Source organism: Pongo abelii, chromosome 2, assembly GCF_028885655.2.
Source record: "Pongo abelii isolate AG06213 chromosome 2, NHGRI_mPonAbe1-v2.0_pri, whole genome shotgun sequence".
Classification (NCBI taxonomy): Eukaryota; Metazoa; Chordata; class Mammalia; order Primates; family Hominidae; genus Pongo; species Pongo abelii.
In genome coordinates, this window is record NC_085928.1 from 159,099,587 (window position 1) to 159,113,800 (window position 14,214).

Consider the following 14,214-nt stretch of genomic DNA (forward strand, 5'->3'; position numbering starts at 1 on the left):
ACTTTAACCCAATGTATCAGTCAGGGTTCAATTAGAGATGAAATACCTATGTCTCCACACACACACACACACACACACACACACACACTCACAAATTTGCTACAGGGATTTGACCTTACGTAATTGTTGGAACTAGTTAAACAGTCTCTGTCAGAGAGTCGTCTTTGTGTCTGATGCTGGATCTGGAAGTCCACAGAGCAGGCAATCAACAAGGCAGTCAGACTTGGATGTAAAGCCTGAGAGAGAAGAACAAGCTGCAACCCATAAGCACGAACTGGAGCCATGAGGGTGGACTGGAACCCTGTTCATTCTTGTTGCCTCTGACGGTATGGGTGCCTGCAGAAGCTGAAGCCCTTTGTCACGGAGCTAAAGACACACTAGCTGGCCCAGGTGACCCAGGCACTGAAGGAGAATCCTGGGGAAGATGAACAGTTGCAGGCCCAGCGGTCCTGTGTCAGTGAGGGGAGGCAGTGGATAACAACCGTGCATGTGAGCTAAAAAGAAGATACTCCTTCTCTTCTGCCTCCAAAGCTCTCAAGAATCCCTCCTGCAGCGTGCCCTAACAGGAAACACAGGAAAGGGAATTTGGGGAAATGTAGTTCTGTTTAACCTGGCACATTACCAAACTGCTGTACCCGATGTAGAGAAGAGAGTGGCTTTTTAGTTTTCTTGTCTGTGTGTGTGTGTGGTTTCTTAGTCTAGGTCAGAGTTTCTCAATCTCTACACTAAGGAAAACTTGCCACATTCTCCCATGACACGCTATACATGTCTGAGTGCCTGTGTCATGTTAGGTCACCTAACTCGTTCTTCCCCCTGGACTGAGAACTCAGAGACTATCTCATCAACGTTTGCATCTCTTTCAAGCGCTGGGCCTGGCACATGGTAGGTGCTCACTCAGTGGGACGTTGTCATTGTTATGTTGGTGTGACAAAGTTATTCTGCTCAAGGGAAAATGAAAGTGCTGCTCAAGCATTTTGGAATCAGGCCATTCATAATAAAAATAACCCCAGACCTTGGTAAGTGATGTGATTGACCAAGTGATGGCCACGTGTTCACAGTTGCCCATTTCTTAACCTCTGCTTTGTCATGACCACACTTTAGTCAGGCCCCAGCTCTGCTTGCCCCAAAGCCTGAGCTGGCACGAAAATCCCCGTTATCAGGTTAGCCAGAGAACTGTTCCTGTCAATCTCTGCCCCCTTGCTTGCCCAACTTCCCGTTTCTGCTAAGCTCTGCCTACCTCTCCAGATAAAAGAAAAGCTTTTTCTGTTTGTCTCTGAGACATTTGCAAATTCCTGAGATTGGAGTGTTTTCCCTATTGCAATAGTCCTTTTGAGTAGTGTTTCTCCTTATCTAAGTGCATGTTTGTTTTTATTTGACACAAGCCTATGATATAGAAACAATGATAAGCCCCATTTTGCATAAAAGTAAAGTGAGGCTTAGAAAAAATAAATAACTTTCCCAGGGTCCCATAAACAGCAAATAGGAAATTCAGGATCCAAAGCCAAATAAATGGTCCGACTGTCTGAGGGTGAGTCCACTCCCTCCGCCACTAAGCCAGATTTCTCACCAATTCTAAAATCATCTAGGAAGGAATGCTTGGATTCCTACATAGAACTGAAAATAATAAAAAGTGTTTTTTGTTTTTGTTTGTTGGGGTTTTTTGTTTTGTTTTGTTTTGTTTTTGAGACAGAGTCTCGTTCTGTAGCCCAGGTTGGAGTGCAGTGGCGCGATCTCGGCTCACTGCAACCTCCACCTCCCGGGTTCAAGCGATTATCCTGCCTCAGCCTCTCGAGTGGCTGGGATTACAGGTGCCGCCACCACACCCGGCTAATTTTTGTATTTTCAGTAGAGATGAAGTTTTCACCATGTTGGCCAGGCTGGTCTCTAACTCCTGGCCTCAAGTGATCCACTCGCTTCAGCCTCCCAAAATGTTGGGATTGCAGAAGTGAGCCACCGCACCTGGCCAAAGTGTTACTATTTTAGTGGCATAATTTTTACTGTTCATTTCACCTGAATTAGGGAAAACTATCAACTAAAATATAATCAATATCAGTGTTTTCATATGATTACTCAAAGCACCTCTCATGAAGAGAACTGCACATAGCAGCCTGCACTTACTCCTACGCTTTTTATTTCCCACGTCATTCTATTTAGTGGTTTTACTTTGTCTGTGTGGAAGAGGCCAGAATGCAGAGACAGGCTTCTATAATCCTCAGAGTTAAAAGAAAAGAGAAGGCAACTCCCTATGATCTCTGCCTTCTGTGATGGGCTGATGCTGTCCCTTCTGCCCTGCCCACCTGCCCACCGAGAGCTCTCACTCTGGTACAAACATGTCCTTCGGGGACAGCTGTGCTATTATCACCCTATTTGAAAGCTGAGGAAACTGAGGCTTGAAGACGTTGCACAACAAGCCAAGGACACTGAGCTAGTCATGGCAGAGCAGGCATTAAACCCAGGACACCTGTACCTCAAGTCCAAACTCCCCACCACCTGGCTGTCCTGCCTGTCCCCCTAAGTGTCAACACAAAGACGTCCAATGGCGGAACTACAGCTCTCCTGCACTCCACTGGTCAGGCAAGGAGAAGCTCAAGGAACCGAGCTGTAGGAAAAGGAGCAGCAAGTACTGATGAGGTGGGGCCAAAGGGGAAAATCCCCTGGAGGCTGATGTCAATGATCAGCCGCGAAACCTCCCAGGCTACTTTTAAACTTGCATATCTTAACTTTCCAGGCTTCTTCCACAGCGCTTTGATTTCAGTATTTCCCTGTGTGGCCTTTCCTGGACCAGGGAGAGAAGGAGAACTGGGTTCTAACTGTGATATTCAGCAATGGTGTAGCCTTGGAAAGCCTCCCCATTTCTTTGGGCCTCAGTTTCCTTCTCAGTAAATGAGAGCAATTGAGTCAGGCTGTTGCTAAGTTCCTCTTTAGTGCTATCATGCTCTGGTTTTGGAGTTGTCATAAGTAGCCTGGGGCCAGGCGCAGTGGCTCATACCTGTAATCCTAGCACTTTGGGAGGCTGAGGCAGGAGGATCACTTGAGCCCAGGAGTTCGAGGCTGCAGTGAGCTATGACTGTGTCAGTGTACTACAGCCTGAGCAACAGAACAAGATCCTGTCTCTAAAAAGAAGAAGAAGAAGGAGGAGGAGGAGGAGGAGGAGGAGGAGGAGGAGAAAAGAAGTAGCCTGGGTCTACAGAGCTTAGCTCCTTTGCAGAGCTTTAAAAAATCCCAGTGTCCATTCCCACCCCACTTCCAGGTATATTAATTTAATTAAGTGAGTTTGGAGGCCAGGCATCAGACATCAGTCCTTTTTATTTTTAACTCACCAGGTGATTCTAATAAGGAAGCAGGTTGGAGAACTGTTCTGGAGTGTTCTCAAACTCGAGTCCTGGAGGGCTTGCTAAACACAGAGTGCTAGCTCCCACCCCAAAGTTGCTGATTCAGTAGGCTTGGGGGTCGAGTATTGCTTCTTTTCTTTTCTTTTTTTTCTATTCTTTTCTTTCTTTTCCTTTCTTTTTCTTTTCTTTAGCTTTCTTTCTCTCTCTCTCTTTCCCTCCCTCCCCTTCCTTCCTTCCTTCTTTTCCCTCCCTCTTTCTTTTTCTTTCTTTCTCTTTCTTTTTCTTTCTTTCTCTTTCTTTTTCTTTCTTTCTCTTTCTTTCCTTCTTTCTTTCCTTCTCTCTCTCTCTCTCACTTTCTTTTCTGACAGAGTTTCTCTTTTGTTGCCCAAGCTGGAATGCAATGGTGCTATCTCCGTTCACTGCAACCTCCGCCTCCCGAGTTCAAGTGATTCTCCTGCCTCAGCCTCCCGAGTAGCTGGGATTACAGGTGCACACCACCACGCCCGGCTAATTTTTTGTATTTTTAGTAGAAACAGGGTTTCACCGTGTTAGCCAGCTGGTCTTGAACTCCTGACCTCAGGTGATCCACTTGCCTCAGCCTCCCAAAATGTTGGGATTACAGGTGTGAGCCACTGCACCCAGCCTCTTTCTTTTTGTAGAGATGGGGCCTTGCTGTGTTGCCCAGGCTGGTCTCCTATCTTGGCCTCCAGCTATCCTCCTGCGTTGGCCTCCTAAATGCTTGGATTACAGACCTATGCCACCATGCCCTGCTGGACGTTTCTATTAAGTTCCTTAATGATGCTAATGCTGCCAGCCCAGATTCCACACTTTGAGAACTACAGAAGTGTTTACACTCTCTTAAATGGTACCTATGGTCACATGAATTATTTTTTCCCAGCCTCGGAGAGCCTGAAGAGTTCATCGCATTCTTAAAGATCCAGGACCCCAGAAAAATTAAGAGCCAGATTAGAGTCTAATCATGCATTGAAAGCTTTTTCTAGGCAGGGTTTCACAGCAGATGATTTTGCAACTGGTTCAGTCTTGGAGTAGTCCCAAGGGTGTATATTTGTGTTTGCTTAAGCACCTGGGCATTGCAGGCTATATGATGCCAACACCCTTACCAGTCCACACTCAGTTTCCTACCCAGAAGTTGCAATGCTAGGAGCATCAGCTTGGTAAAGAGAGTAAACATGACAATTTTTCCCAGCATCAAATGTGAATATTGTGGAGAGGTAGAAAAACAGGGAGAGGGGAAGAAAGAGAATTCCCGTGATGCTATTGAAGCAGAAATAAAACCTTTGCAGATAATCCTGCTGCCTATTGATGTTGGGGCCACAAACTTGGGAAAATGAATGTTGTGCCATCACAATCACCCTAAGGATCAGTTACATAACATTTAATCATAAATTATCCAAAATGTGGCATGGGAAGTTCATATGTAAACTTTAACATATTTTTTATTCTTTAAAAATTTCCATTTTTGTGAATGTTTTATAATGTACACAATACACTAGAACAGTAGTTTTGTATTTAATTTATAACATTAAAAAATAAACAAGCAAACATACATACATCGGGGCTCCATGATGAAAAAAAAATTTGGAGATTACTCCTCAGGTGTCAAACTTGACTGCACCAGAATCACATGGAAGCTCACCGAACAAATGCAGAGTCTCAGACCTCAGTCTCTTTCAGGTGCAGGAGGTCAGAGAAATTCACGGTTACACCAACAACTTGGGAAATTCTAAGGCTGGTGAGTCATTGACTCTACTGTGAACCCTGCCCTGAAAATGACTTTAGTTTTTTTTTGTTTTTTTTTTTCCTCTTTGTACTTAATAACTTTATTCTGACTCAAAAGCCATAGAACTCCTCACCAAAGGACACACAGGTCAGTGCAAAGAAGGAAACAAACACGTCTGTATTCGGCATGTCTTTCTCTTTCCCCCTTCAGCAATGTCCCATCCTATTCCCAGCCCTGGTCAGCTGCACCCCCTGAGCCAGGCTCTGGTCACTCACTACACCATGACAAAGCCACCTGCTGCCTGCTAATGGCGACTCGGCTCAGCCATTAGAGGGCAGCAGATAACAGGTCACTAAGCAGATAATTTCTCCGCGAGCAGGTTTGCCCATCTTTCTAAATAATCCAATTTTTCTCGAATATTTTCTCATCAAGGAACATTTCCTAAAAACCTCATAAATGCAAGTCATGGAAGTGACAGCAAACAAGTCCAAGATGGCACTGTCCAAAGGAAAGGTTTCCGTGTTAGGCATGACTCAAGGTGCTAGGTACAAAGCAAACAAAATCCCTGCTCTCATGCAGCTGACAAGTTAATGGGGACAATCGAAAAGTAAGTTATCTCTCACTGTTAGATGGTGGTAAACACAAACGCTGCGGAGAAAGATGTGGCCTGGGCCAAGAGAGGGAAAAGCTCAAAGAAGGGAATGAATATTTATTGACCATCTATGAACGACTGGTTTTCACATAAGTCACTTCTCTTCATCTTCACCACTCTCTCATTGTACCCCTCCTTTTTTATTATGCCAATTTTACATGTAAAGAAACTGAAGTTCCCGCCGGGCACGGTGGCTCACACCTGTAATCCCAACACTTTGGGAGACCGAGGCGGGCGGATCACCTGAGGTCGGGAGTTTGAGACCAGCCTGACCAACATGGTGAAACCCTGTCTCTACTAAAAATACAAAATTAGCTGGGCGTGGTGGTACATGCCTGTAATCCCAGCTACTCCAGAGGCTGAGGCAGGAGAATCACTTGAACTCGGGAGGCGGAGGTTGCGGTGAGAGGAGATCACGCTATTGCACTCCAGCCTGGGCAACAAGAACAAAACTCTGTCTCAAAAAAAAAAAAAAAAAAGAAAGAAAGAAAGAAACTTAAGTTCTGAGACTTTAAGAAACTTGGCTAAGGCCACGGCATTAATGAATACCTACACAAGTACTGAACTTCTTAACTTGTTGTCGGCATGAAGCCCAGGGCGAATTGTAAAGGAGACTGCCCACACATGCCTTTTATTAGCGCTCACACACCCCACCTTCTCCAGGACTCAATATGCTACGTGGAATGTGCCGGACCTCCTCTTCCCCAATTAATATTTCACCCTTATTTTGGTTCTCTGAAACTCTTATTTTGCTCTATGCTAATCCCATAAATTGGTTCTCATTCTAGAGTGCAGACAGTAATGACTGTTAATTTCTGCTAAGCCCACAAATTCGTTTTCTCCATTTATAGCCCAATTGATCACATTATCATTCCCCAGGGAAGATATTTGGTGGAGGTGGGGGGCTTTTTCTGGAAAGAGTACTCTAATCCTAACGGTAGAAGTGTCAGCTTTTCTGTTTGGGTAGTGAGAAATATGCTTTGTAATTTGGCTTGCTGAAGTTATGCCATTTATAAAGATTAGAGTCAGAGTTAAAATATCAGTTTCTCAACCTCCTGTCTGTTATAGCTATCAGACTCAGAAGTGCTTTAAGAAAAGGAGTGTGGGCCGGGCGCGGTGGCTCACGCTTATAATCCCAGCACTTTGGGAGGCCAAGGCGGGCGGATCACGAGGTCAGGAGTTTGAGCCAGCCTGGCCAACACAGTGAAACCCCGTCTCTACTAAAAATACAAGAATTAGCTGGATGTGGTGGCAGATGCCTGTAATCCCAGCTACTCGGGAGGCTGAGGCAGGAGAATCACTTGAACCCAGGAGGCAGAGGTTGCAGTGAGCTGAGCTAATGCCACTGCACTCCAGCCTGGGCCATAGAGCTAGACTCCGTCTCAAAAAAAAAAAAAAAAGAAAAAAAAAGAGTGTGTGTTTGTGTACATGAACAAATGTAGAACATTTGTTCAAACACTAAGGAAGAAGATAGAATGGGAGAGTTTTAGACCATAGCAAAGGGAGCCTTTTATAGGTAAAGAGAATAAAGAATGAGACCTAAAAAGGTTAAGCAGATCTCAGGAGATTACAATTGTATCTGTTATTTCTGATAGTGCTGGCACTAGTGCCTGACTTCCAAGACTGAGGTTACTGAGGGTTTCATTTGTTTGTCTACTCATCTTCAGATCTCATTTCTGAGAAAGCTGAGAAAACAGATGGAATTGAAAGACTTAGAATTATAAAGATGTCAATTCTGCCTACCTGACTCTTAAAGAGTAATCTTATTCCAATAAAAATACACACACATATAGGAAGCAATAATGCCTAGCTCCAGAACACAGTACGTTGTCAGCATATATTGTTTCCCTTCCATTTCTCCTCCTGTGCCTTTGTTTACCAGTTTTCCATTCCCAGAATTCTCTGCCTTGGCTTCCCTGATGTTATCTCACCACCAAGCCCCGAATGATCTTTCTCTCCTGATCTTTATTAGCATTAACTTTGTGCTAAATACATAGTAGTATATAAGCTTTGTGGAGGCAGAGGCCATGATTTCAATTCCTTCCTATGCTCATAGTACCAAACAGATCCTTGTACAAGGAGAGGACCGCCAACTCCTCTCCATTTTGGTTCATCTTCACTTTTTCACTTGTTTTCTTTAAGTCACTCTACTATTAAAAATCTTCCTGTGGCTTCTATTGTATAGGATAAACTCCAACTCTGACTCAAAGCACACAAACTTTTTCAAGGATTACTCTCCATCAACCTTGTTTGGTCTCAACTCCCACCTTATTGCCCTCACACTCTCGCTCTCCAGGGCCGTGGACCTTCTTGTCACTCCTCTTTTAAAATTCTATGCTTTCAGGTAGGCTGTCTCCTTTACCTGAAATGCCTGGGAAACTCCTCGGTGAATAAGGCTCAGACATCGGGACCTATTTGTGACTGTTCACAACTCTTTTCCTTCTCTACCTTGAGCTCCTATAACTCTTTGTCCCATAATGTATGGCCCCAATTAAACCATGGAGTTGAGTTTTCTTCATCCTTGTTTTTCCTATGCCTATTTAGTGCCTTCAGCATGCCAGAAGCTCAGCAAGTACTTACTGACGATTGAATTAATGGACTCTCTCTCTCTCTCTCCCTCCTGGTTGGTTGGTATTGGTGACTCAGAATATTGGGGGATGTCAAAGAAAGAAGGTCTTAAGAATTCTATATTCTTTAGTTCCCTCAGGAGAAACCAAATCTGACTTAGGGTCAGGGCCCCCAGACCCATGTGACTCTCTCCAACTATGAGAAACACCACTAGCTGCCTGGAAATTTTGGTGAGAGGCTATTTTAGGAGAAAATCCTGATAATTTCCCAGAATAATGCTTACAACTATTTCTTTTTTATAAATCCCTTGCCCCCACCCAGGGCCCCACACTCAGAAGAGCCTCACGCTTGGTGTAATGCTCTGCTGCCACTATCTTGAAATTCTTTTAAATTTGAGCAGGGGGCCCCGTATTTTTATTTTTCACTGGGTCCCGCAAATTATGTAGCCCATCCTGCCAATGAGTACATGATACATACTTCCCAACGTTTCCTGATTTGACAGTTTTTTTTGTTGTTGTTGTTGTTTTGGGTGTTTTTTTTTTTTTTTTTTTTTTTTTTTTTGACAGTCTCGCTCTGTCACCAAGCTGGAGTGCAGTGGCGTGATCTCGGCTCACTGCAAGGTCTGCCTCCCGGGTTCAAGGGATTCCCCTGCCTCAGCCTCCAGAGTAGCTGGGACTACAGGCGCCCGCCACTACACCCAGCTAATTTTTTGTATTTTAGTAGAGACGGGGTTTCACCATGTTGGCCAGGTTGGTCTTGATCTCCTGACCTCATGATTCGCCCACCTCTGCCTCCCAAAGTGCTGGGACTACAGGCGTGAGGCACCGTGCGCCTGGCTGATTGGACAGTTTTAACACTGAAATTCCTGAATCTGGCAAAGCCCTTAGTTCTGGGCAAACCAGGAGAGTTGTCACCCTACTTCTGGTCCTCAAACTGCAAACCAATGTGCCATGCATTACTTTGACCTAATGACTTACAAGCAGAAAAGCTTATTTAGGACACATAAGCTTCCCCAGCATACTCTATCTGTGACCTCTACAAATAAATATTTCTAAACACAACTATTTGCTAATTACAGTTCAAGGTTTTATCAACTCAAACTTTTAAGTTACAAGAAACCGATTTCAAAAAACAGTCAGTAGGAAAAGGTTGCAGAGTCTAGGTCAATGAAAGAGTTCCAGCAAGCCTATGAGCCATTGGGAATTCAGTCATTATTTATCTAAATTTCTGATTTGGAATGAGGTTGGTAAATTAGTCACCAGCCAGTTTCATCTTCTATAAACTTTCGATTCACATTATTGATCCATATTTCTATTGGGCTGTTTGTTTTTTCTATCGGTTTATAAGAGTTTGTTGTATATTCTACACCGCCATACCTGGCTAATGTTTATATATTTTTGTAGAGACAAGGTCTCACAATGTTACCCAGGCTGGTCTCAAACTGCTGGGCTCAAGCAATGCTCCCGCCTCAGCCTCCCAAAGTGCCGGGATTACAGGCATGAGCCATTATGCCCAGCGAGAATCCTGTATTTTTGATGGTCTTGTCAAATCTGTGAGGGTGTTGGGAGGACAATGTGATATATATATATATATTTAAAGTTATATTTTTTTATTTTTAAAGGTGTATATATACACCTTTAAAAACCTCAGTGGGCTTTGTAAATAAAGTGGAAACTAGAATTCTGTGAACATTTAGAATGTTGAAGGCCAGGCACGTGAGCCAAGAAATTGTTTGCCTGCAGATTTTTCTTTCTTTCATTGTCTGCCAGGAGGGTTACATAAGCCTGTCTTCAGTACCACCCAAATCCCCTAGTAAAAGGAACATAGACAAATAATGAAAAGTCAAAAACTCCAAGTGGAAGTTCAATTGTCTTTATTTTTCTTATACAGATTCAGAGAAGTAAAAACCAGTACCAAACTCCAGGTAAAATGGTTTGATCTGATCGATTTGGCTGCATACTTTCGGTACGCATAACATTCTAAACTTAAAATAGAAATTTTTATATTACAAAACGTAGAAGTAAAGTTTTAAAAAGTTAAAGTACTAGCACATATATGTGTTAGGGAAATGGTCTCTGTCAATTGCCCATTTTCCCAATTAAATTAACCTAGGATTTCCTTTTTTTAACAGCTTATTTTTTTCATAAAAGTTGTACTTCGAGAAGTTACTTTCTAATCACGTCATGAGAACACAACTTGTAATTAGCCACACTTCTGTCACTCTAGATCACTTCTTCTGCAGAGAGCTGTTCAACCAAGTTGGCATCAACCAGCACAATAAAGTTTTCACTGTTTTACCTGTTTCCTGTATAGGGTGTAATCAGTGAAAGAAATGACATTTCACATCCTAAATAATACGGTGAAACATTGTCTAAAAATTACTTGGATTTAACAGAATTGCAATTAGGTTTTGACAATGTATTTTCTGCAAGACAATGTATTTCATCAGGAAAAAATATCTTGAAAGAAAGATCTCTGAAATTATTTTTCATTTGATATGCTTTTTCTGTGACAAAATTTTGGGGTGAAATGATGATGTTTATTGATTGATTTAGTACTAAAAAGACTAGTACTAAGAAGACTAAAGACAGTTGTCTTATAATAAGAAATATAGTATAAATAGCACCTTATCAAGAATTCTGCAGGGGTTTTAACACTTACAATAATAGGAAATAGCCATTAAAAAGTTGCTCTAACTTTAGATTTCTAACTTTAGTGTTCTTTAACAAAGGCCATATTTTGTGGCCTTAAAAACAAAAAATTATATCTGGCTTTATCTATTAGTAAACACAAAGGGTCCATATTTTATTCTGAAAAAATGTTTATTATATTCATTCATAAATGTTCTAACTAATTAACTAAAAAAACTTCTAGTATTTTCTAATGCCACAAGCTTACTAGAAAATTACTTTAAAAATTGGTAATATAAATCATCAATGATTTACCTACTTTAAAAAAGAGGGGTATCTGTTTCTCTTACATTTAATAACCTGAAAATGAGTCTATAAAAATATTTTTTAAAAATACAGTAACACTGCTGAGTTTTGTTAGGTCCCTTGTTTTTTAATTTTTTATTTATTTATGTATTTTTTTTTAGCAAGAATGTACAATTCTTTTTGCAATTTTTTGCTAACAAAAGACAAAAAGAAATAGTGCTCCCTTCAATTTAGTAGCAATAAAATCATCTAGCTTCATCTCTCTCAGAGGGCTTAGGGAGAGTGAAAGGAATTAGAGGAACATAAACCATGGGTCCTTCAGGAAAAAGAAGTCACTTCATAGTGATGGAGGCAACAGCAGGATACGCTCTTGTCTGCCTGCACGCTCAGCATCAGCATGCCTTGCTCCTCCTCCTCCCACATAAGGTGCACCAAAGCCCTCTTTTCTTCTACAACAGAGTCTTCCGGTATAAAGGTGGCAACAGAAAATTGTTGCTTTGTCCTTTTGGGTCATCTCTTGCATCTCCTGCTTGTTTTGCTTTTGGGGTACTATAACTTGTCTCTTTCCATTTCACAACTAGTATCCTTTCCACGCTATTCCATAACTTTGCTACTTCATCTCTGACCTTTCCACGTGCCTTCTTTCCAACATGATCCAATGCACTCTGTACGTGTATGTTCCGGGAGATCAAAAGGAATCTTATTTAAGATCCCCAAAAAATAAGTCCCCCATGGAAATTGAAAGTGTCCTCTCAGAGACTCAAATTATTCAAGTCTTTCAAAAAAGATTAAATTCATAGATTATAAATAATATTAGTTCAAAATATTAAACAGTTGAGGACTTCATTGGCAATGCAGGCAGACTGCATGCCAGTTGAACATGATGCTCTCTCAGTCCTTAAAAGCTAATTAAAAATGGTTTTGGTTACATAAGAGGTATTGAATACATATTTCATGCCTTTTTATACCAACTGTAGCAAACAGGGTTAGGATAATATACTTAGGAATCAATTTTACTGAATTCAGAAACATTTATCTCCACCATACACCCTCAAAGGGCTTTTTTTTTTTACACGTCAGAGATCTGCTTCATCCTTCAGTTTCATAGATAGAATTATTTTAAACACTTGAGATCTAGAAAGCAAAACTGACAAGGCTTCAGAATTTAAAAAGCAACAGCTCACTGTGTGTGTTGTGCTATCAGGTTGAAATCTATGTTGTCCTGATGTTTTCAGAGTTATTTCAAAAGACAAAAATACAGTTGCCACTGATTTATCAAAAACATTTGGCTGCCTTTTGTCATCAGCTACAAAATTACAGTGCTTTATAAAATAAACATCAAGGCCGGGTGCAGTGGCTCACGCCAGTAATCCCAGCACTTTGGGAGGCCGAGATGGGTGGATCACCTGAGATCAGGAGTTTGAGACCAGCCTGACCATTATGGTGAAACCCCGTCTCTACTAAAAACACAAAAAATTAGCCGGATGTGGTGGCAGGCGCCTGTAATCCCAGCTACTCGGGAGGCTAAGGCAGGAGAATCGCTTGAACCCGGAAGGCGGAGGTTGCAGTGAGCCGAGATTGTGCCGTTGCATTCCAGCCTGGGCAACAAAAGCAAAACTCCATCTCAAAAACAAACAAACAACAACAAGAAAAAAAACCCCATCAAATTCTAAGCTGCAATTTTTTAAATCCCAAGTTGTAATATTTCAAAAACTTTTGTTTGAATAAAATGCTCATAATTAGTACCAAACTGGTCTCTTTCACAAGATCTGTAGTGTAAGAACTGTGACTAATGCTGCTGCTGCTACTTTCCCACTGGAGGGACTAAGTTGTCTAGATGCTCTGCAGTAAAATAACGAAAGATAAGCTACAATAGGACTGTGTGCCTTTGTAAATACAGACTAATAAGAGCCATCAGAGCCAGCATGGATTCAAAATTACATTGTATTCCATACAGTAGAATTTTACTATCCATACAATGATTTTTAAAGCTCAAGTTAAATAGTTTTTAAAGCATTTGGTACTACTGTCATCAATACAGTTTTTGAAACTGTAAATCAGGTCGAATTTTGTGCACATTTCCTGGACCAAGATGCCCTCAGAATTAATTGCCTGTGGTCAGCTTTTTATGGTTTAAAATCAATTGATGTATAAATTTCAATTAACACCCATAAAGCTTAGCCATGGGGCAGCAGAGAAGAAAGAGAAAAGTATTCTGCATAATCAGTCCTGCAGACACAATTCTGTATAATCTGTCACAAGAATGCAGGCTTGCAGAAAATGAAAATAGAATATTTATTTATGTTTAACTTAAGTTACTCTCAATCGAAACCAGGCAATGATTAAACTGGCAACATAAAAAGGAGGGAGCACGAGTCATGGAGGCGGGAAGTGGTGCACCTGCAGACTTGCTCTGCTCCATCACTTTTTCCAAGAGGCCCAGGAAATGTAAGGTCATGGCTACATCCAAGTTACAATGGTAGTGATTACAGCCAGGTTAGAAAGGGCTCACTTTTGTTCAGAGCAGACTCTACATCATTGAAGAGGGGGATCAGGTCTTCAGATTCCAAAGTTCCTAAGTCAACGTTTGTGCCTGGAAGACAGTCAAGGAAATCAGGGAAACGGGTCTGTTGGGGGTTGATGTTCATAGGTGTTTGTCCTGCGTTTTCTCCTATAACAAAATGAAAAGAAACCATTTTAATTCCTTCTTTTAGGCTCTTGAAGGAGGAACAGTTCAAGTATTTACACAACCCTCACCTTCATGTCTTCACCTACCACATTATTGACCCTTACTCATAAGAGGTACAGAGATGTGGAAGAAATCAAAAATTATTTCTGGATAGGTGTGGTCCAGAATGGAAAAGGCCAAGGAGATAAGAAAGGAGCATGTGAAAGGCACTATGGATCTGATCTGTGATCTGTGCCTTCCCATGACAAAGGTGTGAAGAACTGTTTTACAAAAGAGTAGAGAGGCCCTCTCTGTAA

The 14,214-nt window shown here is 41.7% G+C and overlaps 1 protein-coding gene across 1 annotated transcript in view; it reads right to left on the reverse strand.

Annotated features, from left to right (window-relative positions):
• Positions 1-10,149: 10,149 nt before the first annotated feature.
• The window catches only part of WWTR1 (WW domain containing transcription regulator 1), a 141,853-nt gene continuing 137,788 nt past the window's right edge, over positions 10,150-14,214 (reverse strand). The window contains exon 7 of the mRNA XM_003776334.5: positions 10,150-13,900. Within this exon, the coding sequence (XP_003776382.2) occupies positions 13,716-13,900 (185 nt within the window). The 3' untranslated portion in view covers positions 10,150-13,715. The remainder of the gene's footprint in view (positions 13,901-14,214) is intronic.